Source organism: Chiloscyllium punctatum, chromosome 7 (genome assembly GCF_047496795.1).
Source record: "Chiloscyllium punctatum isolate Juve2018m chromosome 7, sChiPun1.3, whole genome shotgun sequence".
NCBI classification, from domain to species: domain Eukaryota; kingdom Metazoa; phylum Chordata; class Chondrichthyes; order Orectolobiformes; family Hemiscylliidae; genus Chiloscyllium; species Chiloscyllium punctatum.
The window spans coordinates 77,379,644-77,403,772 of NC_092745.1; the positions used below are offsets into that span (position 1 = coordinate 77,379,644).

Here is a 24,129-nt window from a genome sequence, read left to right on the forward strand (position 1 = left end):
GACCCTTTGGTCCAACTTATCCATGCTGACTAAATTAATCTAGTCCCATTTGCAGGTATTTGGTCCATATCCCTCGAAACTCTTCCTATTCATATTCCCTTTATATGAATGCCTTTAAATGTTGTAATCGTAACAGCCCTAACACTTCCTGTGGCAGCTCATTCCATACATGCACCACCCTCTGTGTGAAAGCATTGTCCCTTAAGTCCCTTTTAAATGTTTCCCCTCTCACCTTAAACTTATGCAGTCTAGTTTTGGACTCCCCTACCCTGGGCAAAATAAACTAATTTAGTTTACTCTATCTGTGCCCTTCATGTTCATAAGTGTCTATAAGGTCATCCATCAGGCTCTGCTCCAGGGAAAGTAGTCCCAGCCTATTCAGCCTCTCCCTTGAGCTCAAATGCTCCAACCCTGGCAACATCCTTTGTAAGTCTTTTCTGAACCCTTTCAAGTTTCAGCACATCCTATAGTAGGGAGAACAGAATTGCACACAATATTCCATAAGTGGCCGAACCAATGTCCTGTACAGCCTCAACATGACCTCCCAGCTCCTGAACTCAATAAAAGCAAGCAACCAAACGCCTTATTCACTATCCTATTTACTGGCAACTCCACTTTTGAGGAGCTATGAACCTGCACTCCAAGGTCTTTGTTCAGCAAAATTACCCAGGATCTTACTATTAAGTGTATAAGTCCTGCCCTGACTTGTCTTTCCAAAATGCAGCACCTCAAATTTACCTAAATTAAATGCCATCTGCCACACCTCAGCCCGTTGTACTCTGAGATAACCTTTGCTGTACACTACACCTCCAAATTTGGTACCATCTGCAAACTTACTAACTATACCTCCTATGTTCTCATCCAAATCATTTATATAAATTATGAAATGTAGTGGACCCAGCACCAATCCTTGTGGCACAACTCTGGTCACTGGCTTCCAGTCTGAAAAGCAGCCCTCCACCACCACCTCTGTCTTCAAGCCAGTTCTGCTTCCAAATGGCTAATTCGTCAATCCTCTTCATTGCTTCTTCAAAAAAAATTCAATGAAGTTAGTTGTGAAGATTTTTGAAGGTTTTGAATACAAACAGAAAGAAGATGCAGTTAAGTTTACCTTGGTCTTATGAACAGCCATGGGAGGTGGTGAATGAAGGATTACTGGTCCTGAAGAAAAAGTGGAATCTTACAGGGTTTTGCAAAAAGTAATAAAATAATGAAAATTTTGGCATTCCTGGTAAGTGCACTAAGTTTCTTTCTGAAATGCAGTCACATTCTAAAACTAATGCCGTTTGCATGTACTTGAGCCCCATTACCAACTAATGCAGGCATCCTCAAATTTTCATAGAAATGAGCATCGTTCCTCTTCATAACTCTTTCTGAGAACCTCAATTCTACTGATATTCTGATATCTACTGCATGCTCTACAGTTAAGTCATTCAAAAGTGCACCCCATTTTTAAACAGTTGCAAGCTTGTAAATCTGTGGTAGCAGCTGAAAATGTGTTGCTGGAAAAGCGCAGCAGGTCAGGCAGCATCCAAGGAATAGGAGAATCGACATTTCGGGCATCAGCCCTGATGCCCGAAACATCGATTCTCCTGTTCCTTGGACGCTGCCTGACCTGCTGCGCTTTTCCAGCAACACATTTTCAGCTCTGATCTCCAGCATCTGCAGTCCTCACTTTCTCCTCCAATCTGTGGTATCATGCAACTTACTCGTCCCTCACCAACCAACAGCCAATAGAGGCACGTGTTACACAGATTGCCTCTCTCACTTGTGCAATGGGGTGGCAGCACTTAATGTGGGATTGGTTCTCCATTGACTCCTTGGAACAATGCATTTGTCAAATTAACCTCCTATTATCAGATTCTGATGGATTGCTGCATTGTTGGAAGTTCAAAGACATTAAACCAAGACTCTTTGTCATAATGGTGATTAAGATGGTTGCAAAGGACTCCATTCACAACTTGGAGAAAAGTTGCAAGTTCTTATATTTTCTCTCACCAACATTACTTCCTCAACTAATAGTACAGAATGTGCCATCTTACTTAAGAGCTTAATTACTTTAGAGATTCGAGTTAAGGAAGGATCTTGCACCAAAACCTTAAACTGTCCTTTTTATTTACAAATGCTAATTGATATGATGTATTTTTGTAGCATTTTCTATCTTTGTTTAAGATTAATTGTTACCTTTGCAGTGCATGTAACATTGCTGGTGCAAAATATCTCTGGTACCATTCACTCATTCGTTGCACTATATGCTTAATGATAACAAATGTTAAGAATGTCTAGGAAATAATTCTATATCAAAAATTCCAAATTTTGCTGTTTCAGACCCTCCAGATCAGCCCCAAAACTTGAAATGCATTCAAAATGGAAGAGAAGGTGATGTATCTTGCAGCTGGTTTATAGGACGCATCACGCATATCAGAACAAATCATATATTGCGGTGAGATGGTTTTCCAGTTTGAAAACTGATGTTGCCTTTAAACATGAACTGAATGATGGAAATGCATCAGAATTTAAGGCCACTCTGCCTTGAAATTTGTACCTTCAAAAAACACATACTACTCTGAAAATTCCTGCATCTATTTCATAAATGCTTTCTGATTTCCAAACCCTGACTACTTTATGATTGAACCCCTGCATGGGCATCTATGACTATCGTTAACTCCTTGTCTTCCATTCTTCAACAACCTCTTTATCTCCTTCATACAGCAACTAGCACTTCCTGTAGAACACAATGTATTTATAGCACAAAAGGAAGCAGCTACTTTGCAAAAGCAACTCCAATAATACCCCTGTTCATTGTTTTTTCTTTCTTTTCTGTAACCTCAAGTGTTGATTTTATTTCAAATATGTATGCAGATCTTTTCCCATTCATTGGCTCTATCTTAACCATGCCAATTGGTAAAACATTCTGCTTTGACAAATTCTCTGAACAAACTCCTGTAAACCTATCCACTCCTCTTCTCTCTGGTTTTAAATAGTTGATCTCTTTACACTAGGAAAAATGTATATGGTAATGCACGCATCAGTCACTTGAGAGACCAATGTCTTTATCACATTGACTTCACTCTTTATAATGTCCAACATTCAAATATATTTCCTGATGAAGGGCTTTTGCCTGAAACGTTGATTTTCCTGCTCCTTGGATGCTGCCTGATCTGCTGTGCTTTTCCAGCACCACTCTAATCTTAACTCTGATCTCCAGCATCTGCAATATTCACTTTCCCCATACAAATATATTTGCCTGGTCAAGAGTAGACATGTCTCTACAACTAAGAACATGTGTGTGTTACATAAATATGGATCATTTGTATAATGCTATTGTACAGAATTTAGGATATCTGGCAAAAAAATCTTCACCTGCCTAATAATATTAGCTAGCAGATACCAATCGTGAATGTTAAGTAATTTAGATGTAGTTTTGTAGAGTACTTTGAACTTAACATTGCACCTTGGTTATTGCTATTGCTGTTCTCTTGGTGCACAGAATAAAACATTGCACCTTTCATTTCAAATGCAAAGGTGGGTTTAAAAATCATGTAATACATTTTTCAGGTTCCGAAATGAGTCACACAGTTTTTTTGCATCAAAAACCTCTGCCGCGTTGTCAACTGGAAATTGCACAAAGCAGAGGAAGACTCTACTGGAACAAAGGCTACGCTTTGCAAGTGAATCTGGACATGTTTTCAACCCATCCTCTGTTTATTCAGCTTGGGTAACTGCTTCAAACCAACTGGGGAATCAAACTTCAGCAGTCATAAACTTCACCTTGGATGAGATAGGTGTGTGTAAGTTTTTAAAAAAATCTATATTAAATGTGCAATGTCCCATAGATCAATCTGGTGCAAAGAAAGGATGCATGTCTTTCTTCCTTAAATCCTAACATTCTGCCAATATTGTTTATGTAAGTAGCTACATAATACAGGCCTGAAGCTAATATTTCATCACATTTTGCCTTTTGGTGAGTAGATGGCTCCACATGTGTAGCAAACACCATCTGTCACTGGCTTAAAAGAGCACATGTATGTAGGGCCCCTCTGTCATTCTTAAATGACTAAAACCAGCAACCAGTTTCAAAAGATAACACTACTGGAAGTTCTGAGGAAATTCGTTCTGGTGCCAATTGTCCTATGATTCAATACTTGGAGGTGAAGGCTAAAGCTGACGAAGCTTCCATTCTTGTGGTGTCTGCCAAGTGAGTTTCCTCACCTGCTATGCTCACCCTGCCAATCCAGCCACCACACTGCCTGCTCTCCCCATCCTACTTGTACACAAACTGCTGCTGTCCCTCACTTCCACCTCAACCAGATTGCAGGTATAGAGTAGCAGCAGGATATCTAAAAATAATATCCATAAAGAAAGGTATCTCAGTTTTTCTCAATGATTTGAATCTGTGTTGACAACTTTTTAGCATAAAGAATGATTAACAATTACATGAGGTTTCCAGGTGGATCAGTAAATGAAATAGTCTGAGAAGTAGCTGGATGCTGTGGTGGTCCATAGATATTTTCTTATTAATCTATCCAGTGATGTTACACATTTCTAGAGCAAGTGGGTCTTGAACCTGGGCCTTTTGGGACATTAGAGACAATACCAATGTGCACAAGGACCATTCTATGATGGACTGTGCTGGGTCTTGCTGTATGATTAGGCGAAGATTCCTGATTTTAACTTTCATTATTATTGATCTTTGTGATTACATGACTTTCAAATAACCGCAGAATTTTATGCAGGAAATAGTCACTTTATGTGGTTTGCGTCTACTATTTAAGTTAAGACTGAATATTGCTAATCCTCAATTTATACTGTGGACTCTCAAGTACAACACTTCTTCCTGCTGTTTCTCTCAAAGATGATGATGATTTTGTGGTTTCTCAACCCACAGATAAATGGCAACCCAGAATTCCAAATCTTCTCTGAAATGCAGTACAAAGCTTGCACCTTCTGACAGTGATTTTTAAATTTTTTTAAATTGTTTGAGATGTGGGGATTGCATTTGTTGTCCATGAACTGGGTGCCTTACTAGGCCATTACAGAGAGCAGTTAAGAGTCAGCCACATAGCTGTGGATCCACAGTCACGCAGACCCGACCAGGTGAGGATGGCTGATTTCCTTCCCCAAGTGACATTAGGACAAGGTGGATTATTATGACAGCATTTTTTCACGATTATCACTAGACTTTAGTTCTAGATCTTTGTTTTTATTAACCATCTACTATGGTGTGATTTGAGCCTGAGCCTCCAAAACATTATGTTCGTCTCTGGGTTATGAATCCAGCATCAATACAACCACACCTCCAATGTGATAGACTTACTCCTATAAAGATGGTTGTTAGCTTTCTGAAAATCAATTAACTATTACCAGTGCATTTGTATTCCAACATCCCACAGAATATGGTTTGGGTTTTTACATGATGCTGTTCATCTGAATATTGATATTTCTACAGTTAATCGTACCTGATCTTATCTATAAAACAAATACATTGACACCAGCAAAGTAACTACAGAATTTTTGTTGTTTTTAGTGACACCCAGTCCTCCCTGTATCAGGAAGGTAGAATTTAGCAGCAGCTCACCGCTAATTAGTACAATATATTGGCAAGACCACCAAAACACAAAGTTGTTTGAAATCCGATATCAAAGTACCAACAGTCAATCGGAAAAGGTAACTTTTTTTAAAACTTACTTGTGGTTATTTTACTTGTAATATTTCTAGTTGATAACTTAGAAAAGTTTGAATTTCCCACAAAGTATTCATTTTGAATTTCCAGAATCATTTTAGCACTGCGTCTTATAGATTAGTTGTACCAGATTCTCACCACTTCATTGTACCTCTCTTCATTATCTTTTAATTCAATGAGATAGTTAGTTATATATTGTCCTTCTTTCCATTATTCCCACATAAAGGGCACTCTAGATTGCCTGGCAAGTTATGCATTTTGAGGATTTCTGTAGAATTTGTTGTTAAAACAGTTTTTAACATTGCTGTTCTGCCAATAACACTTTTTTGTTTTAATTTGCCTTTCTCTTTGTGGAATGCTATTTCCACAACTCCCTTCCTTCAAATAGGATGCACTGGGATTATCATAGAAATAACTGAACGTAGCCACACTGTATAGGCTTTACCATTGAGTCGCACTACCCACCATTCTTCCTTCAACAAAGGCTAGAAGCAGAAGTTGAGGCTTGATGTGTTTTACCTATATTGGCTGACCAATCCCACAAAGAGGATACTTTTCTGTAGAGGCTGAAAAGCCAATTCAGGTCATAGTAATATAGGTGACCTTTTCATGATTGGTAGTTATCGCTGCTCCTGGACCAGTCCTAATTCCACCACTAGCATGCCATTGTCTACAGAACCCACTATGTCCTCTCTTGCATTGCTGCCATTTATTCCACCAGGTGAAAGCAACTGCTAAGCATTGCAAAGAATTTACCAAAGTATGTTATACTCAAGCCAAAATGTGCAGGTCTGTTGGAGACTCAGCAACCCTTCGTCCAGGTTCCAGTTTTAATTGCCAGATCATACTCCCTTCTGTTTTGATTTCAGAAATTGTTAATCAATTTTACACACTGCGATGTGTTTGATTTGGAGCATTACACAGAATATGAGTTCCAGGTTCGCTCAAAGTTTGATCAGTTCCAAGGACAATGGAGTGAGTGGAGTCCTTCCTTTATAAGCAAGACACCAGAGGCAGGTAGAGTTCTCCACCATTGCTGTGCGGTTAGAGTTGATGTAAAATAAATAGAATAATTCCTTTATTGTGTGAGCATCAATCTATCTTGTTGATTAAGAAGGCATTTGGTATGCTTTCTTTTATTGGTCGGAGTATTGAGTACAGGAGTTGGGAGGTCATGTTGCAGCTGTACAGGACATTGGTTAGGCCACTGTTGGAATATTGCGTGAAATTCTGGTCTCCTTCCTATTGGAAAGATGTTGTGAAACTTGAAAGGGTTCAGAAAAGATTTACAAGGATGTTGCCAGGGTTGGAGGATTTGAGCTATAGGGAGAGGCTGAACAGGCTGGGGCTGATTTCCGTGGAGCGTCGGAGGCTGAGGGGTGACCTTAGAGGTTTACAAAATTATGAGGAGCGTGGTTAGGGTAAATAGGCAAAGTCTTTTCCCTAGGGCCGGGGAGCCCAGAACTAGAGGGCATAGGTTTAGGGTGAGAGGGGAAAGATATAAAAGAGACCTACGGGGCAACTTTTTCATGCAGAGGGTGGTACGTGTATAGAATGAGCTGTCAGAGGAAGTGGTGGAGACTTGTACAATTGCAACATTTTAAGAGGCATTTGGATGGGTATATGAATAGGAAGGTTGGGTGTGGAGTGGATTATGCCCCAGTAAATCCATTCTGCCAATATTCAATAGATTGGCTCATGCGTGAAGAACCAGATGAGGCATCAAAAAAACTCCTGTAAACTTGTAAGGTTTAGAAAATGTTACTGTTTTCTAGATGAGGGAACAAAACTCTAGAGGATAGTTTTCAGGGACTTGTACTAGCTGAATGCCTTTTTTGCAGGTCATTTGTACTGTACTTTTCACACCCTGTTTTGACTCAGACAACTCCTGATCACTTCCAAGACAGAATGCTGAACTTGTTAGTTTCTTTATGATGCAGTAATTAATGATTTGACCAAAGGTGTGAAATACATTTAAAATACTTCTTTCAGTATTAAATCTTGACTTTGTAATGCAGTAGTACAGTCACACTGAGGTCAGCAAATACAATGGAATATTGTGGGTGTAATTCAATTCCTGTCAATTCTGATGTATATCCAATAACTGCAGCAGCTCGCACACATGCTGACGCCTAAAATTTGAAATTCATCTGCATGTCAGAACAAATTCCGAATGAGATTGTGTGCAGAGTATAGCAGTAGTTCTACTAGTCACAAATTGAGGTGTCACAGCAAGAATGCATCACCCTTGCTTGTTGCACCCCATCTTGTCAATATTTTGAAGGGAAGGGAAGTTCCTGTCACTGCCTAACCTTGCTTCCATATCGAAGAGAAAGATTGCTACGTTGTTGACATATTGTACACAAATGTGCCTGATGTTGATTGATCCTTCTATTTTATCAATATCAAAGTTGATAGTGTGGGATTATGGTGTTTGAGGGTGGCGTGGTGGTGAAGCCTATGTAATGACCATTTACAATGAATATATATTAACCTTTTTACTTTAGATCATGTTTCAATAGGTTTTGTTTTGTCATTTCATAGTTCCCACAGGACAACTAGATGTCTGGTACACAACAAATCTGTTTGATCCCAATAATCTACAAGTCACACTTTTCTGGAAAGTAAGATATTTTCAGTTTATTATCGAGTAATTTATAAAATAACTTAATGCCTAGTTATACTTACCAAGTAAATACATGTGAAGAGTAATGTTGAGAGGAGATTCACTCTTGTGATTTACTTTCACAGGAATAGTTCAGTCTATTGAATACCAAGCCATGTGTCCATATTGTAATTTGGTTACTGATCGCATGGACAAGTGTCAAATGGTTGTAGTCAGGGTTTCTTTTTTAACCAATCCACTATATTCCCTCCATGCTCTCATAACCAATGATGCCACCACAAAATGAATCAATTCCTTGAACCTTCTCCAATTCAGCTCATCTGCCTTCGATCATATCCTGGAGATATTAATATTGGGTGCCTTTTAAAAATAGCAACATCTTCATGTGATCAAAATGCTCAGCACATCAATATGAGCTTTAGTAAATATGCATTATGCACTGATGTTGATATGAACAGGATTTGCTGTGTGATGTAACTTTAACAGTAGTTGCAATACCAGGCTTTGGGGTGTGCCATTTCTACTGTACAAAGCACTGTAAATAGTTCAATAGTTCAGTGTTTTGTATGATCTGGCTAGAATGGGGCAGCTACTTGCCATTACGTTATTCTGTAAGTGTTACATTACATCTGTAACCACTTCAAAAGTGCTTAATTTGCTGTAATGTACTGTAAGACATCTTGAGGTTATAACAGCTGTTTTATAAATAAAAATATCTTCAGTGCACTGGCCAAATATTTATCACTCAATCCATAATAGATTATTTATTATCAGAGTTGTGACTGCACAGGAGGAGACCATTCAGTCCATTGTGTCTGAATGGGATTTCCAATGAGCATTGATTAGTGCTATTCACTTACCTTTTTCCCCATACTCTTGCACATTGTTAAAAGATCAGGCGTTGAATTTCAATAAGTGTTCTGTAACTTTCAGTGTAAGTCCAGTTTATGGCAGCTCTCAAACATGAATGTGTAGCTTTTGCTTGCACCAGCAGAGGACTGCTGTTTGCAACATTGTCTCCACCCCAAGCCTAATGCACATGCTATTCTCAGACAGCCATTTAAGGGTGGCATGATGGTACAGTGGTTAGTACTGCTGCCTCACAGCACCAGGGTCCCAAGTTAGATTCCAGCGTTGGGCGACTGTCTGTGTGGAGTTTGCACATTCTCCCCGTGTCTGCATGGATTTCCTCCAAAAATCCAAACGTGCAGGTCAGGTGAATTGGCCATGTTAAATTGCCCATTGTATTCTGGTGCATTCATCAGAGGGAGATGGGTCTGGGTGGGTTACTCTTTGGAGGGTCAGTGTGGACTGTTTGGGTCGAAGGACCTGTTTAGAGAATAGAAGAGATTCATGAGTAGATATGACCTATATAAGAGAGACAGGTTGCACCTGAATTGGAAATATCCTGGTGGGGTGATTTGCTAGTGCTACTCAGGAGGCTTTGAGAGGGGTACCCAAAGAGAAGTCTGAGGCTGATATAGTAGATAAGGGGAGAAAGTTAAATAGTCAAGGCAACCAAAAGCATAACATTCTCAGGAAAGTATCTCTCTTTGGCCCTTGTATAAGGTTTCCTTTGGAATATTAAATAGATGCACCTGCATAATCTATTGCTACCACTAGTGCCAGCGTTTCAACAGTAAAGGTGTTTTTTTAACTGTCTTTTATTGTCATTATTAATTCCCACTATGAACATGACGCACCCTGTCATACTAGGACATGTATAAAAAGTTGCTTAAGAATGAAGAACTTTGTATCTTCTGGTTCACCCAAGACTGGAAACTCAAGTCTACATTTCTCCAAATTTTAGTTTCTTTAATGTTTAATATGCTCTGAGATCCTCCTTTTAACCATGATTTAATATGGTTCTCCATTCCTGTAGGCCATAACTAGCACTGGACCTCATTCAGCTCAACTGACCAAACATAACTAGCTTGACTCCACCTTGAATGTTTTCCTAGGACTTTAAAAAAAAATGTTTTTGACATCTATCTCAAGTGTGTTTTTTGTTTCTTTCTGAAAATCTAATTCTTGTTAATAACATTTTCTCTAAGTTTGAACCTTGGTGTAGTCCAGCATTGAAAGGCAAACATTTGGGTTAGGAATCTCCAAGGAGAATTTTTGTAATCTTTCACAGGTGTGCTAAACTTAGCATACAATGTATTCAAATGTATACTTTTATTATAAATGAACCCCAGGAATAACTGGTGTGTGATCAACAGATGTTTTAGATATGATGTGAAATATCATTATCTTAACTGTAATAACTTTTTTCAATATTACATTCCATATTCTGTACAACTATATGTATAATAATGGTTATCAAAGTCTGGCTCGACTCACATGAATTTTAAAAATCTATTTTATAAGCGTTGTCTATAAATTTTAAATTGTCCAAACCTTCAAATGTCCAAATCTTTGAGCCACTAATTCTGCTTTCAGTGGGAAGTGACAATGCCAAGACCACCTTTTGATAAGCATGGAGTCTGTGTCCATATAATCATAGAATCCATACACTGCTGAAAGAGGCCATTTGGCCCACAGTCTGCAGAGACCTTCCAAAGAGAACACTGTTCTATCCCCATAACCCCACATTTAACATGGCTAATCCAGCTAACCTGTATGTTCTGAGACACAATGAGGCAATTTGGTATGGCCTAATCTTTAAACTGTGGGGGTAACTGGAGCACCTGGCAGAGCCCACATAGACGCATTGATTTTTCCCATCAACCATACGATTCAGCTTTACTTATCCATCTTTTCCACAGATGGCAGTGGAATACTGTCTTTACTCAAAGCAGTAAGGGCGTGGAATACCCTGCCTGCAACAGTAGGGCCTGTATGGAGCTTTAATGTTCTGTGTTTTAGGTGGGCTGAACTTGAGGCTCATCCGCTCCTGTTGACTTTCTTTTCTATGGTTTCTGTCATTTCACATCTACTGTTTGAGTTTTTTCTGACTGTTTCTTCCATTGATTTTATTCCTGAAGTGAGAAGCAGTTTGTCTTCCAAACTGTACTTATAGGTTATAATAAGATTGTATCTATACACATGGAGGGTCTTTCAGGCAGAATCTTTACCTCATTGTATAGCACTGCCTTTTGAAGAACCAGAACTTGGAGTTCCCATCTCTGGGAGGAGCTGTTCCAATGGGATGGGTTCCATGTGAAAACATACAGGGATCAGAGTTCTTGCAAATAACAACTGAAGCTGTGGATAGGGCTTTAAACTTAATAGTGGAGGGATGTGTTCAGTTGCATGGAAAAAGTTAAAGCAAGGGAAGGCTCAGCTGAAGTTAAAGTTTCCAGAATCAGGAATTGGACAGTATGGAATGTGTCAAGAATCTAACTTCAGACACAGCAGGTAAGAGAACAACTGTGAAAAGGTGGCAGTCATTACAGGACTGAGTGTGTTGTACTTAAACGCATAAGGTGTAAGAAACAAGATAAATGAGTTTATAGCACTGACTGAAATTGGCAGGTATGATGTTGTGGCTGTCAGAGACATGGCTGCAAGGGGACAGGGCTGGGAACCAAAAATCCAAAGATTTTCCAGAAAGGCAGACAGTGACCAGTGAGTTCTGTAGGGGTTAGTGTTGGGATCATAACTATTCACATGATACGTTAAGTTTCTGCGTGAAGGAACAGAGGGCATGGTTGTTAAATTTGCAGATGACAAAAAGGTGGAACGGCAGGTAGTGTTGAGGAAATGAGGAGGCTGATGAAGGACTTGGGATAGGCTAGGAGAGTGCATAAAGAAGTAGCAGATGAAATACCATGTGGGAAAGCATGAGGTTATGCACTTTGCTTGGAAGAATAAATGTGTAGACTATTTTTCTAAATGGGGAAAGGCTTCAAAATTCTGAAGCACAAAGGAACTTGGGAGTCCTAGTTAAGGCTTTTCTGAAGGTTAACATGCAGGTTAGTTGGTAATTAGGAAGTCGAATGCAATTTTAGCGTTCATTTCAAGAGATCTGGAATACAAGAGCAAAGATGTATTGCTGAGGCTGTATAAAGCTCTGGTCGGACCGCATTTAGAATATTGAGCTGTTTTATGACCCATATCTGAGGAAGGATGTGCTGATGTTGGAGGGGTTTCAGAGATGGTTTACAAGAATGATCCTGGAGGTGAAGGGCTTGTCGTATGAGAAGTGGTTAAGGACTCTGGGTCTGTACTTGATGGCATTTATAAAGATGAGGGGTAAACTGAAGGAAACTTTACTGAGAGGTCTGGATACAATGGATGTGGAGAAGATGTTACCAGTAGTAGCAGAGACAAGGACCTGAGGGCACAACCTCTGACCGTTTAGAACTAAGATGAAGAGGAGTTTCTTTATCCAGATTCAGCATTGCTTCATGAAAGGGAAATCTGACAAATTACTAAAACTCTGAGGAGATAACAAGCAGAATAAATAAAGGGGAAGCAGTGGATGTAATGTATTTGGATTCCTCAGAAGGTTATTAATAATATGCCACATTTTAACTAACTTAATAGGATAACAGCCAATAGCATTGGAGGTAGCGTATTGCAAAATATTGAGGATTGGCTAATTAACAGACTGACAATTTACAATGTTTCCAAGTTATATTTCAAATCTGCAAACTTTGAAACTGTGCCCTGCTTACTATGATCTCGATCACTAATCTATATCCAGAAAAGCAAGGTTCCGAATACAGATCTCTGGAGAAGTTCACTTCAAACCTTCCTCCTGTCTGGAAAAAAAATCCCCACTGGTTCCTATCACTCAGGCAAACTTGAATCCATGTTGCTACCGTTCCTTGCATTTTGAGAGTTATAATTTGGCTCAAGTCTATTTGTGATACTGTATCAAATGCCTTTTGGAAAAGCACGTATGCCGTTTCACCAGCATTACCCTCATTAAGCCTCCCTGTTTACCTCTTCAAAAATTTCCAGTTAAATAATCACAACTTCCTCTTTAAAAATCCAGAATACCATAAGGTGAAGGAGCAGAGTCTGTTCCACCATCTAACGTGATCATGGCTGACATGTTGATTAGGAACAGGATCATCACACATTTTTCCATGTGACTGTTGATTCTTTCCCGAGTATTTGTTTCTTGAAGATTCCCCACCACTGAAGCTAAACTGAATGATTAGTCTGGTCTGTAATTGATAGGTTTATCCATATGGCCTCTTTTTGAATGATGGCATAACGCTTGTAATTCTCCAGTTCTGTCCTTACATTTGAGGAGAAAAAAAATTGAAAACTTGATTAGTTTGTGTGAGATTATTTTTATCCTTAGTAGGGAGACTGTTGTTGAAATTTGGAAAAATGTAAACAGTATTCACTTAAAAAGAATAATGTGATTAGTATCTTTCAAAACTTGATTTCTAAAGAAAACTTAGCTGCTTTTACTATTATAGCCTCTCAAGATGCCTGAAAGCAGAGGAAGAATCCTGGGTTACAATATAACACTTCAGAAAAGTACAAAGGAAAACACAGCTATCTGGGAACAGACTTCAAACACCTGGTACATTATGGAAATCACTAGGACAGGCTGTACAATTACAGTGTCTGCTTATAACTCCAAGGGAAACTCTCCACCTTCTCAACTCCATGTGCCGTATCTCTCAGGTAAAAGAAAGGCCTTCATTTTTTACAATGTTGCAAAGAGGTCTACTGTATTAATTTTAGAGGATGAGAGGGAAGTACTGGGGAACAAAAACTACAGGAAAATTACTTTGTTCAATTGCCTTCTAGTCATGCTTTTTTGAAGTCGGGATAATTGGGTGGTGTAATCCTCCTATGACCAATGTTCAATTAGCACTTACCCATCTGAATTCTTCTCCTGAGCTATTGAGATACTGACGTTATTAATTAATATTAACCATGCACCAGCTGAAATAATTTACTACATACTGGATACAGGACCTTTTCTTAGGCGCATAGTTTGACAGAATAACTTGTCTGAAGGACCTCACTCATTTGTAATCTACTGACATATTTATGGACAGATCTTCCTGCACCAAGAAACCTCTCAGCTACGTACACTGGAAACAACCAGTTCTTAGTCAAGTGGATAGCACCTGAAAAACATCTCCAAGGAACCCCAATCCAAGGATATGTAGTGGAATGGGCAGATGTAAATAACAAAGATAATCTGAAAATAAATTGGATGAAGCTCCCTCCTCAAAATCATTCAGCAACATTAACAGGTAAAGTGTTGTTTTTTTAAGAAGATCAATTAACTTCTTCACCCAATCTGTCCCAGTCAAGCAGCATAATTTTGATGACAGAATTCTACACTAAGAGTGATAGGCCAAACATTTGTTCATTTTCAGGTCTTAAGATTCCTTGAGTTGTAACAGACTATACCTGGTATGGTATGTGGCAAAAGTTTAAATTGATAGCATGAACGCTTGTTTCAAATGAGTTGCTTCTGACATATTTTTTGCATGACACATTGTTTTTGGTTGTTCCAGCAAACAGATTCTTGCCTATTGTCAAATTGTACCAAGGAGTGGGGAAGAAGAAGAGTAATTTTATTAATGCACCTAACATTGATAGTTTTGATTTGTCAGAGTTTGGAAAGGAAAGCACATAACCCAGGATAGTCAGCTCAATTCATTCAAAAGCAAAGTATCTCAGGTGCTAGCAATATGAACCGAGAAAAGGAAAAGCTGGCACCACTTAGCAAGAGGTGAAATATTGTTTGGAAAAAATTGGATGAATTGAACAGCAACTAAACGGAATTGTTGTCTGTCCAGGGCTGCACAGCAGTAGGCCGGTAGGGGTACGGTACATCACATGGCAAGTAATGGAGACAATGGGTGGATTAACCTCATTTTAATAGTGCAATTGCCCTGTTTCAATTGGACAGAAAACCAGATAACTCTACGCTCTTATGTTCCTCGTGTGGGCAGTAAATAGTGTTCTAGGGATTTGGGTTTGAATCCTGACACAGCAGATGGTGGCGTTTGAATTCAGTAAGACAAAATCTGGAATTAAGAATCTGCTAGGCACTGGAAAAGGCAGACACCTTCTCCCCAGCCCCAGCCCAAACCCCAACCCCTTCTGGCCCGAAACATCAATTTTTTTCCCCTCCTCAGATGCTGCCTCAGCTGTGCTTTTCCAACACCATGCTCTCAACTCTGATCTCCAGCATCTGTAGACCTCACTGTCTCCAATGGCAGAAACAGCCATGTCAACCCTGCAAAGTACTCCTTACTAAAATCTGGGGTGGGGTGGGGTGGGGTGTAAATATGAAAAGTGGGAGAAGACAGATGGGTCGTGCACCAGCATAATCATACTCTCAGAATCAGAGCTGACAAACAATATCCTAGACTCCACTGTCACTATCTCTGGATACGTCCTGTCTCCTGCGCAGGACAGACCCAACAGAGGTATCAACACAGTGGTATACAGTCATGGGAGGAGTTATCCTGAGAGTCCTGTGCATTGACTTTGGCCCCCATTAGGTCTCTTGGCTTTGGGTTAAACATAGGCGAGGAAACCTCATGCTAAGTGAATGATGCATCTGTCTCCTCCAGAGGTGCCAGTCTTCAGCCAATTTGATTCACTCTGCATGATATCAAGAATCAGTTGGAGGCATTGGATACTGCAAAGGCTTTGGGCCCTGACAATATTCTGACAATGGCATTGAAGAGTTGTGCTCTAGAACTTACTTAGCCAAACTGTTCCACTACAGTTACAACACCAGGATCTCCCCAATAATGTAAAGTATTGCCCAGCTCGGTCCAGACAATATAATCTCTACCCCCTTGACATTCAGTGGTGTTACCATTATTGAATCCCCTGCTATCAATATAGTAGGGGTTACCATTGATCATAAACTCGACTAAAATCATCACAAACATAATCACTACAAGAGAAGGTCAGAGGCTACAGGCAGGTAACTCACCACCTTACTCTCCAAAGCCTGTCCATCATCTACAAGGCACAAGTCAGGAATCTAATGGAATACTCCCTACTTGACTGGATGGGTTCAGCTACAATACCACAAGAAGCTTGACACCGTCCAGGAGAAAGCAATCCCCTTGATTGGCACCATATCCACAAGCATCCAGTACTTCCTGCACGGAATCTCAGTAATAGCAACGTGTACCATCTACAAGCTGTACTGCAAAAATTCACCCAAGATCCTTAGATGGCACCTTCCAAACTCACGACTGCCTCTTCACTAACATCTTCATTCAGTATCTGCACTCACCCCACCCCACCCCATTAAATAGTTCTTTGGCAAAAGGAATGGGGTGAAAGTAGGGACAAAGGATGGAGTTGGATGAGCAATTCCTGCCTCAGACAACTGTCTGTGTGGAGTTTGCACATTCTCCCTGTGTCTGCATGGGCTTCCTCTGGGTGCTCCACAGTCCAAAAATGTGCAGGTTAGGTGAATTGGCCATGCTAAATTGTCCATAGTGTTAGGTGAAGGGGTAAGTGTAGAGGAATGGGTCTGGGGGGGTTACTGTTCGGAGGGTTGGTGTGGACTTGTTGGGCTGAAGGGTCTATTTCCACACTGTAAGAAATCTAATCAAAAAACAGAGAGCAGTGCAGGGGAAAGAGGAAGCACATGGATTTGGGGCTTGGGAATGATGACAGAGTAAAGTTCAGAGGAACAATGACTGTAATAACATTAATAAACTACGAAGAGGCATTATTCTTTTTCTGCTGCTACCTTTTAATGAGCAGTGAGGAATGGTAATTAAATTTTTCAATAGTGCAGATAGGTAGGAATCCCCTAGTATAGGAGTTCAACATATGGGAGCATAATGTTTGAAATTAGAACCTGGCTATTCAGGGTCAGGAACTTCACAAAATAAACTTAAAGTTATCAGTTGAAAATTCCAAACCAAAGTTTGTTTTTGTAAAACAAGTTTATGAAGAGCGATAGAACTAAGATGGGCAGATAGAGTTGAGACAGGAGTTGCTATCTGTGTAATCTGATTGGATGGCAGAACGTGTTCAGAGGCCTGAGCAATTGACTTGTGTTCCTATAACATGCCACCCAGCAGTATCAGAGACAGCGAGATTTTGCAGATTCTTTTGCAACTATCTGTCGCACATTCTCCCTTCTCTTATTCCAACCCCGCCCCCCCCCCCCCCCGCCAATCTTATACATAGACAGAAAGGAATAATTCTGAGTATAACTATTACCCTACTGTTTTACAGAAAATATAAAGCCAAAGACTTGTTTTCAGATTTCTGTTTATGCCATTTACAAAAGTGGGGCAGGAAGACCACTGTCAACTCGACGCTACTCTGCACAAGAAGGTAATTTAAAGTAGTGGTTAAATTAAAACCTTGAGTAAGTTAGCAACGTGTGCTGATGGTAATGAGAGAATGTTTTAATCAAGATTTGTTACAATTTTTTATTCAGCAGCACCAATATCAGGACCGACCGCCTTCACCAAGCAAAACACTGCTGTAATATTCTGGAAGAATGTTCCACATGACCAGAAAGAAGGTTGCATAGAGAGCTACACCATCTACTTGCAGGAGGAAAATTCCAAGCTACTTCCGACAATTTATCGTATGTACACCAGAGAAATAATTAACAACATCAGGATTGATCTAATGGACCTTCAAGCCTGCTCCAGCATTCGATGAGAACATGGGTGAACTTCACATTAATGCTACTTTCCTTCCCCAACCCATAGTTACAGAAATATCTCTCTGTGAATAGAAATGTACTGAATCATGGATTGTCAGCAACCCAGATGGCAGCCAATCAGCCCACGGGGTCCATTGATTCTTTGTTAGAATAATCTAAAACTAATCCCCATGCCACATTCTCGACAGACGGCTCAAACCTTCCTCTGCTTTGAACATCTGTCCAATTTGCTTCAACAGCTCTGTATACAAATATCGTCTTGTTCAAACAACCCTCTTCACTTTTGTAAAGAAACATCTACAAACATCCTTCCATATTAGACCAACATTCTTCTCCCCAATCCTTTTTACATGGCCTTCAACTACTATCCTCCTCTTTCCTACTCCTCAACCTAAGATGTCTGACCTCCTCTCCTTGCCCTTTTGTTGCCTCTGCCACCACCTCTTCATCTCCTCCAATATCCACTACTTTTTTTTTAAACTTCCCTGCCTCGTGACTCCAACTCTCCTCTCAGATTTCTACAATCCTTCCCAATGCCTGTACTTCAATGTAACCCCCCACCCCCCCCTCTTCCAACTCTATTCTTAAGACTGCCCATTAATGCCCTCTCACTCCTGGAGTGGGGTTTGGAGTTCCTTTGCTCTGCAGTTTCATCTCTGTCAGACTTTATGAATGTGGGTTAATTACATATTAGTCAATTATAAAGGATATACTAGCAGAGCATTTAGAAATACATATTGAATCAAGCAGATTCAGCATGGCTTCATGAAGAGAAAATCATGACTGACAAATTTACTAGAATTCTTTTGAGGATAGATAGAAATAAAGCAGATGTCTTGTCTTTGCATTTTAAGAAGGCATTTGATTAGTAATGAATGTTGACCTTTATTTCATCAGAAATATAGAAAAGGCTATGAATAGTTTGGGGTCTCTCTTATCTAAGGGCATTGGAGGCAGTCCAGAGAAGGTCAGAATACTGATACAGGATATAAAGGGACTGTCTAATGAGAAATGTTGAGTAGACTGAGCTTGTACTTGACGGAGGTGGGTACTGCAGATTCTGAAGATTAGAGTGGTGCTGGAAATGCACAAGACATGAGGATCTAATTTCAGGATAGCACTTAAAACAGGTGAAACGGTAATGAATCAAAGGAGTTCTTTACTGTGGAGGGCTATTGAGGCTGGATCATTAAATATATTCAGGGCTGAGACATTTTTATTTGGAAAATGAATCAAGGGTTATGGGGGAAAGGCAGGAAAGTGGAATTAAGGATGATGAGGTTAGCCATGATCTTATTGAAATGGCAGAGCAGACTTGATGAGTTGAATAGCTTGCTCTGCACCCACGTCTTATTGTCTGGAGATGAAATCAACTCCACAGCATGCGGATAAACCCAGCTCCAGGTATCCCATGTGTTTCTGCCCTTCTACTCACCACCTTCATGTTCCAGTGGGTACAAAGGATTAATTTCTTCTTGCCCTGCTGCACTCTTAAAAAATCTAATTTACTGTATACTTCCCTCTTGCATTTGACCACAAAATGTATCACCTCCCATTTATCTCGATTAAACTCCATATGCTGTTTTTGTTCCATCTTATCAATGGATCTATATCCTGCTGTATCCTTTGACAATCTTCCTCACTATCCATAACTCCTCCAATTTTCATGTTGTTTGCAAACTTACTAGTCAGACCACATACACTTTCACACATATGTTTAAAACAGAAGTTCCCAGCTCTGATCTTTGTGGAACATCCTCTATGACCAAGGCAACTTTGTATCCAACTTGCCATGGATCCCATGTGACTTAATTGCCTGGACCAGCCTGCCATGACCTTGTCAATTGCTTCACCAAAGTACATGTAGACTACATCCACTGTCCTACCCTCATCAATTAACTTAAGTCACTGCTCAAAAAACTCAATCACAAATACAATTGTACATATACAATTACTGTTTAAGTCCTTTACATTAACTGATTCTGCTACTTGCAGAAAGATCAGGTTATCTGAAGTTAGTGACTATTTTCACTTCTCACTATACATTTTTAAGATGAATCTCTTGGGTTTAATGCAAAGTGTGACATTGGAAACACAATGAAAAAATCCAAAAACATTATATAGATGATAAAATTGATGTAGAAACAAAATACTAGCTTTGAAAGTAAAAAAAAAGTTTACTTTTTTTTAAAAGTGGGTGTGGGTGCTGAGTATTTGGGATGATGGTAATGGAACATTTTCTCCTACAAGTTATGTCTAATGTTTGTATTAAAGTCAACCTTGTCTGACTTGTGACCCAGAGTGTGTTGCCTGTCAAAAGTAGGAAGTTGAGGATCTCAAATGTGAGTTTGTGCATGAATTGGGCTCAGAGTTTTGGGAAGTCACTTCAGATAATGTCCAGAATCAGGAAAGGAAGAGACTTCCATCACAAGGTAGATTCCAAAAAGGTGAAACATTGTTCCAAAGGCAAAGTAATTTTGAACCAACTGAATTACTCAGTTGATTAATTACTACTTTCAATGTAGTGACTTTTTAAACGATGACTAATTATTCATTGGAGTTGGTTACTAGATTGTACTGAATTGAAGGGAACCTCAGTTAGCAAGCCTTGCTAAGAGATTGTGTTCTCTCTGTCCTGTTTCCTTTCAGATAACAACTCATTTAAAAAGTACCCTAGTGAGTGTGGAATTTCCCTGCATGTGATATCATGAATAGAGAGTTGACCCAGAAGCCACTAAATCTACCCGTGATGTCACAGGAAGGTTCTACACAAAGTATCTAAAACCAACAGTTTCATCTAATTAATTTCATGTTTCACACAGTTCACCAAGTACATTATCAAGAGGTTGGGTTGAAAATAGATTTGTTTCAAAATATGAAGAAAGTAATGACTTGCACTTGTACCTTTTTTAAGCAATAGAAAACCATGTTGCTATTCAATAAAATACAGTTCAGCTTTTCTATTCTATGTGATGTTTGCAACAATCAGATTAAGTTTTGAATTCAAGTAACACAGAAGCCAGCAAAAGAACATAGTGGAACAGAACCATTAAGGATCTATAATCTCTATTTATCATTTGCTATTTCTGTAGGGCCAATTGACCCAAACAGCAAGAATTACACAATCCCAGATTTGAAACCTGAAACTGGATATATTGTGTGGATGACAGCAGTAACTAGAGCTGGTGAAGGAAAAAATGGAGAACATCACAGATTTTACTACAGCCGTAAAAGTAAGTGTGTGTAACGATGCTGAATATTTCAAGTGTGAACAAATGTGCATGATTAGCATGTAGTAACGTAGCTCAAACATTCCCCCACCCCCATTTTACACCTAAATTACACTATATTTGATCATTATCTATGTCACAAAAGTCTGAATAAGACATTCATCTTCTCATCTCTGGATCATCAGAGACCAGATGTACTCTGGGAGATGCAGCATTGGGACATCTATCCTGATATTGACTGTGTGCCAAACTGTGGATGGGCAATTATCTAGCATCTGCAATCCTCCACATTTACAAGAAAGGTAACTAGTTAGATGAAGTGACATAGAGTGTGACATATTGCAGCATTGGTCAAATACCTGTAGTGGTTTAGGAAGAGTGGAGAAAATTGGTTGGGCAGAAGAGGAACCAGTTCTCAATATTCCTTTTGAAGCAAAATAGTTCAACATTTTGAGTTAGAGGCAGAAGTTGGAATGAGATTGGTTAGCTAGCTCAAGTTACTTTGATTAGTGAATTTAAACCAAAATGTTCTTTTTCCTTCAGGTACTCCTCCACACTCTGACAGCAAGTCTATCATAACGGTGGTTGTTGCATTAACATTCTTATTTGCTGTCATTGTTTCTGGATTTTGTTTATGGCAGTCAGTGAGGAACAGGTAATAAATCCGAAAGTGTGTATTACTCATTGGGATTTAAGTTAATTCACATTTATGTTTTAACTGCAATTCTCCATAGTGTTTTAGTCATGATAAAATGAGGGAGGGAAATGAATTTGAAGGTCGTGAAATTTTGGAATTCCCTTCCTCCAGAAAAAAAATGTAGAATTTTCAAATATTTTTAAGGCAGAAGTTGAAAAATTATTGATTGTCCAAAGGGATAAACATTTTTTTTCTTTCAATCAGCAGCAAGCAGAAATGTGGAATTGAGTTTAAAATCAGTTCAACAATATTATTAAATGGCAGAGCAAGTTTGAAAGGCTGACTGGCCTAGTCTTGCTCATGCACCTGAACAATCAAAGCATTGCATTATCAAAGGAGGAAGAATCAACCTGACTTTAGTACAAACATTTGAGGTCAGAAATAAAGCTTATGTTCATTCCAAATATTTATGTCCCTCCCTTTTTAAATGTTGCAACAGGTGAATCACATTAAGGTACTCCACCCAATTTTCCAATTTCAATTTGGCAACCTGCCTAGTTCACAGTTGGTGGTTCTGAACCCATTTCTCTAAGAATTGTGAACTCTATCCCCTTTCTTTCTTTCTGGTTGATCCCATTTTTGTCTTTATATAATAACATTGCTATGCATATAAATCCTCTGCTTAAGGTAAAACATTAGCAGCACACAGATCTGCCATATTGTAAGGAAGTTCTAAATAGTTGATTTTTCTTCACTGAGCCAATACTCTGGTTTACCTCCACTTGGCATTAATCATGCAGGCATCCTTTTCTCTGATGCTGCTGTTCAGTTATTTTTCTATGTTATGCCTCATTATTCCTAGAATTTTCCTACAATTTGCCTGGCCTTCAGATCCAGGCTGACAAAGCACCTGGTTTCTATACAGACCAGGTTTCTACTGAAGTTATTAATTATAAATAATTAGTTCTAACTACAGCTAAACAATGCTGAACCATTGACATAGAAGTCTACTAATTTTAACTTTAATCCTCTTTAAACTCCCCTTTTAAACAGACAAACAGGAAAATTAGTGTTCTGGTTGGAAAGAAAAGGTGGGAAACAGTACAGTGATTACTCTGGTCAGAATACTGTGTCTCTGGATGCTTCTACTGGGTGTCTGGATGACTTATGAAATCACAGTTTATAGTATTTGCTGAAGGAAAGGTACATGGTGGTCTTCAGGCTTCATGTTTTTGTTTCCACTGCAGAGAACAGTGCTTCTGAGGTAATCTGAAAGTTTTTTCTGTATCTTGTTCACAACCCCAAACTGTTTAACTATGAGAACTTATCACAGCTGTACACATACAAAGGGCCTTTGTTGTTTATGACTGGTCACTAATCCCTAGTTCAATCTGTTTCTCTTGTACTAGCCTATGCTTCATCCCTCAGCTATAATCAGGTATTTGTTTTTACTTTTATCCAGATGTGACACGTGACACTGACAAATGACTCCCACTCCCATTAGCTTTCAAAATGAAAATTTGACAGAATAGACAATTTAATGTTTTTGCTCAAATTCAGTTTATATGAACCCAAGGTACTGACCTCCATTTGTATTGCATATTACTACAGGATATGGTCTATTTTGTCAAAACTCTTATCTCCACTGTATGTAAGAAACATTCCTGATCCAGCTAACTGCACTTGGGCAAAAGAGTATTCTGCAATTAAGGTAATGGTTTCTTATAAGAATATTTCATTCTATGCGAGCATTAGTTGCAATGGGAATTCAAAGTTATTAGGAGAATGTTCCTTGTATTTCCACTATTTTCCCTTTTGGGTGAGATGTTAAATTGAGGCCTCATATCCTATCAAATGGCTGTAAAGGATCAAAAATAAGGCAAGGACATAACCTGGTTTTGTGATACTGTCTTTGCAGTATTGCTGTTCATGGGGGCTTATTGTAAAGATTGGCTGCCTCATTTCCTACATTTAAAAACACTGAATATACTTTAAAGTTCTTCATTTGCAGTTCCTTTAGGTCAACCATTGTTGTTATTGTTAAAGGCATTTTCTTGGATCACTTTGAACATTTTTTAGCAGTTTTTGGTCACCTTAATGAAGCACTATACAAAATGTTATCCACTCCAAAGCAGGAAGGAGGGAAAAACAAAACATCCATTTGTAGCTGCTTTAAGTGTAGAGACCACTTGTTGCAGAATGTTTTCCAGAATGGAACAAAACTGTCCAAAACAGATGCAGAAAGCACAAAGGAAAGCTTTTTTCCCCCCACACGTAATGGCCACAAAAGAGGTGAACTGTATTCCACAGCTTAAGCAACATCCTCCCTACCCACTTCTTGTTTGTTCCCTTACCATAAGCAAT

General features: G+C 39.2%; 1 protein-coding gene across 2 annotated transcripts in view; it reads left to right on the plus strand.

Annotated features, from left to right (window-relative positions):
• The window catches only part of il12rb2 (interleukin 12 receptor, beta 2a), a 36,810-nt gene that overhangs the window by 10,805 nt on the left and 1,876 nt on the right, over window positions 1-24,129 (plus strand). The window contains exons 4-15 of one of the 2 annotated variants that reach the window (XM_072574107.1): window positions 2,329-2,443; window positions 3,559-3,785; window positions 5,528-5,667; window positions 6,553-6,700; window positions 8,228-8,307; window positions 13,691-13,901; window positions 14,282-14,482; window positions 17,457-17,558; window positions 17,665-17,817; window positions 20,991-21,131; window positions 21,672-21,783; window positions 23,377-23,476. In XM_072574107.1, the coding sequence (XP_072430208.1) occupies window positions 2,329-2,443; window positions 3,559-3,785; window positions 5,528-5,667; window positions 6,553-6,700; window positions 8,228-8,307; window positions 13,691-13,901; window positions 14,282-14,482; window positions 17,457-17,558; window positions 17,665-17,817; window positions 20,991-21,131; window positions 21,672-21,783; window positions 23,377-23,476 (1,730 nt within the window). The remainder of the gene's footprint in view (window positions 1-2,328; window positions 2,444-3,558; window positions 3,786-5,527; window positions 5,668-6,552; window positions 6,701-8,227; window positions 8,308-13,690; window positions 13,902-14,281; window positions 14,483-17,456; window positions 17,559-17,664; window positions 17,818-20,990; window positions 21,132-21,671; window positions 21,784-23,376; window positions 23,477-24,129) is intronic. The other variant, XM_072574108.1, reaches the window with a different exon arrangement.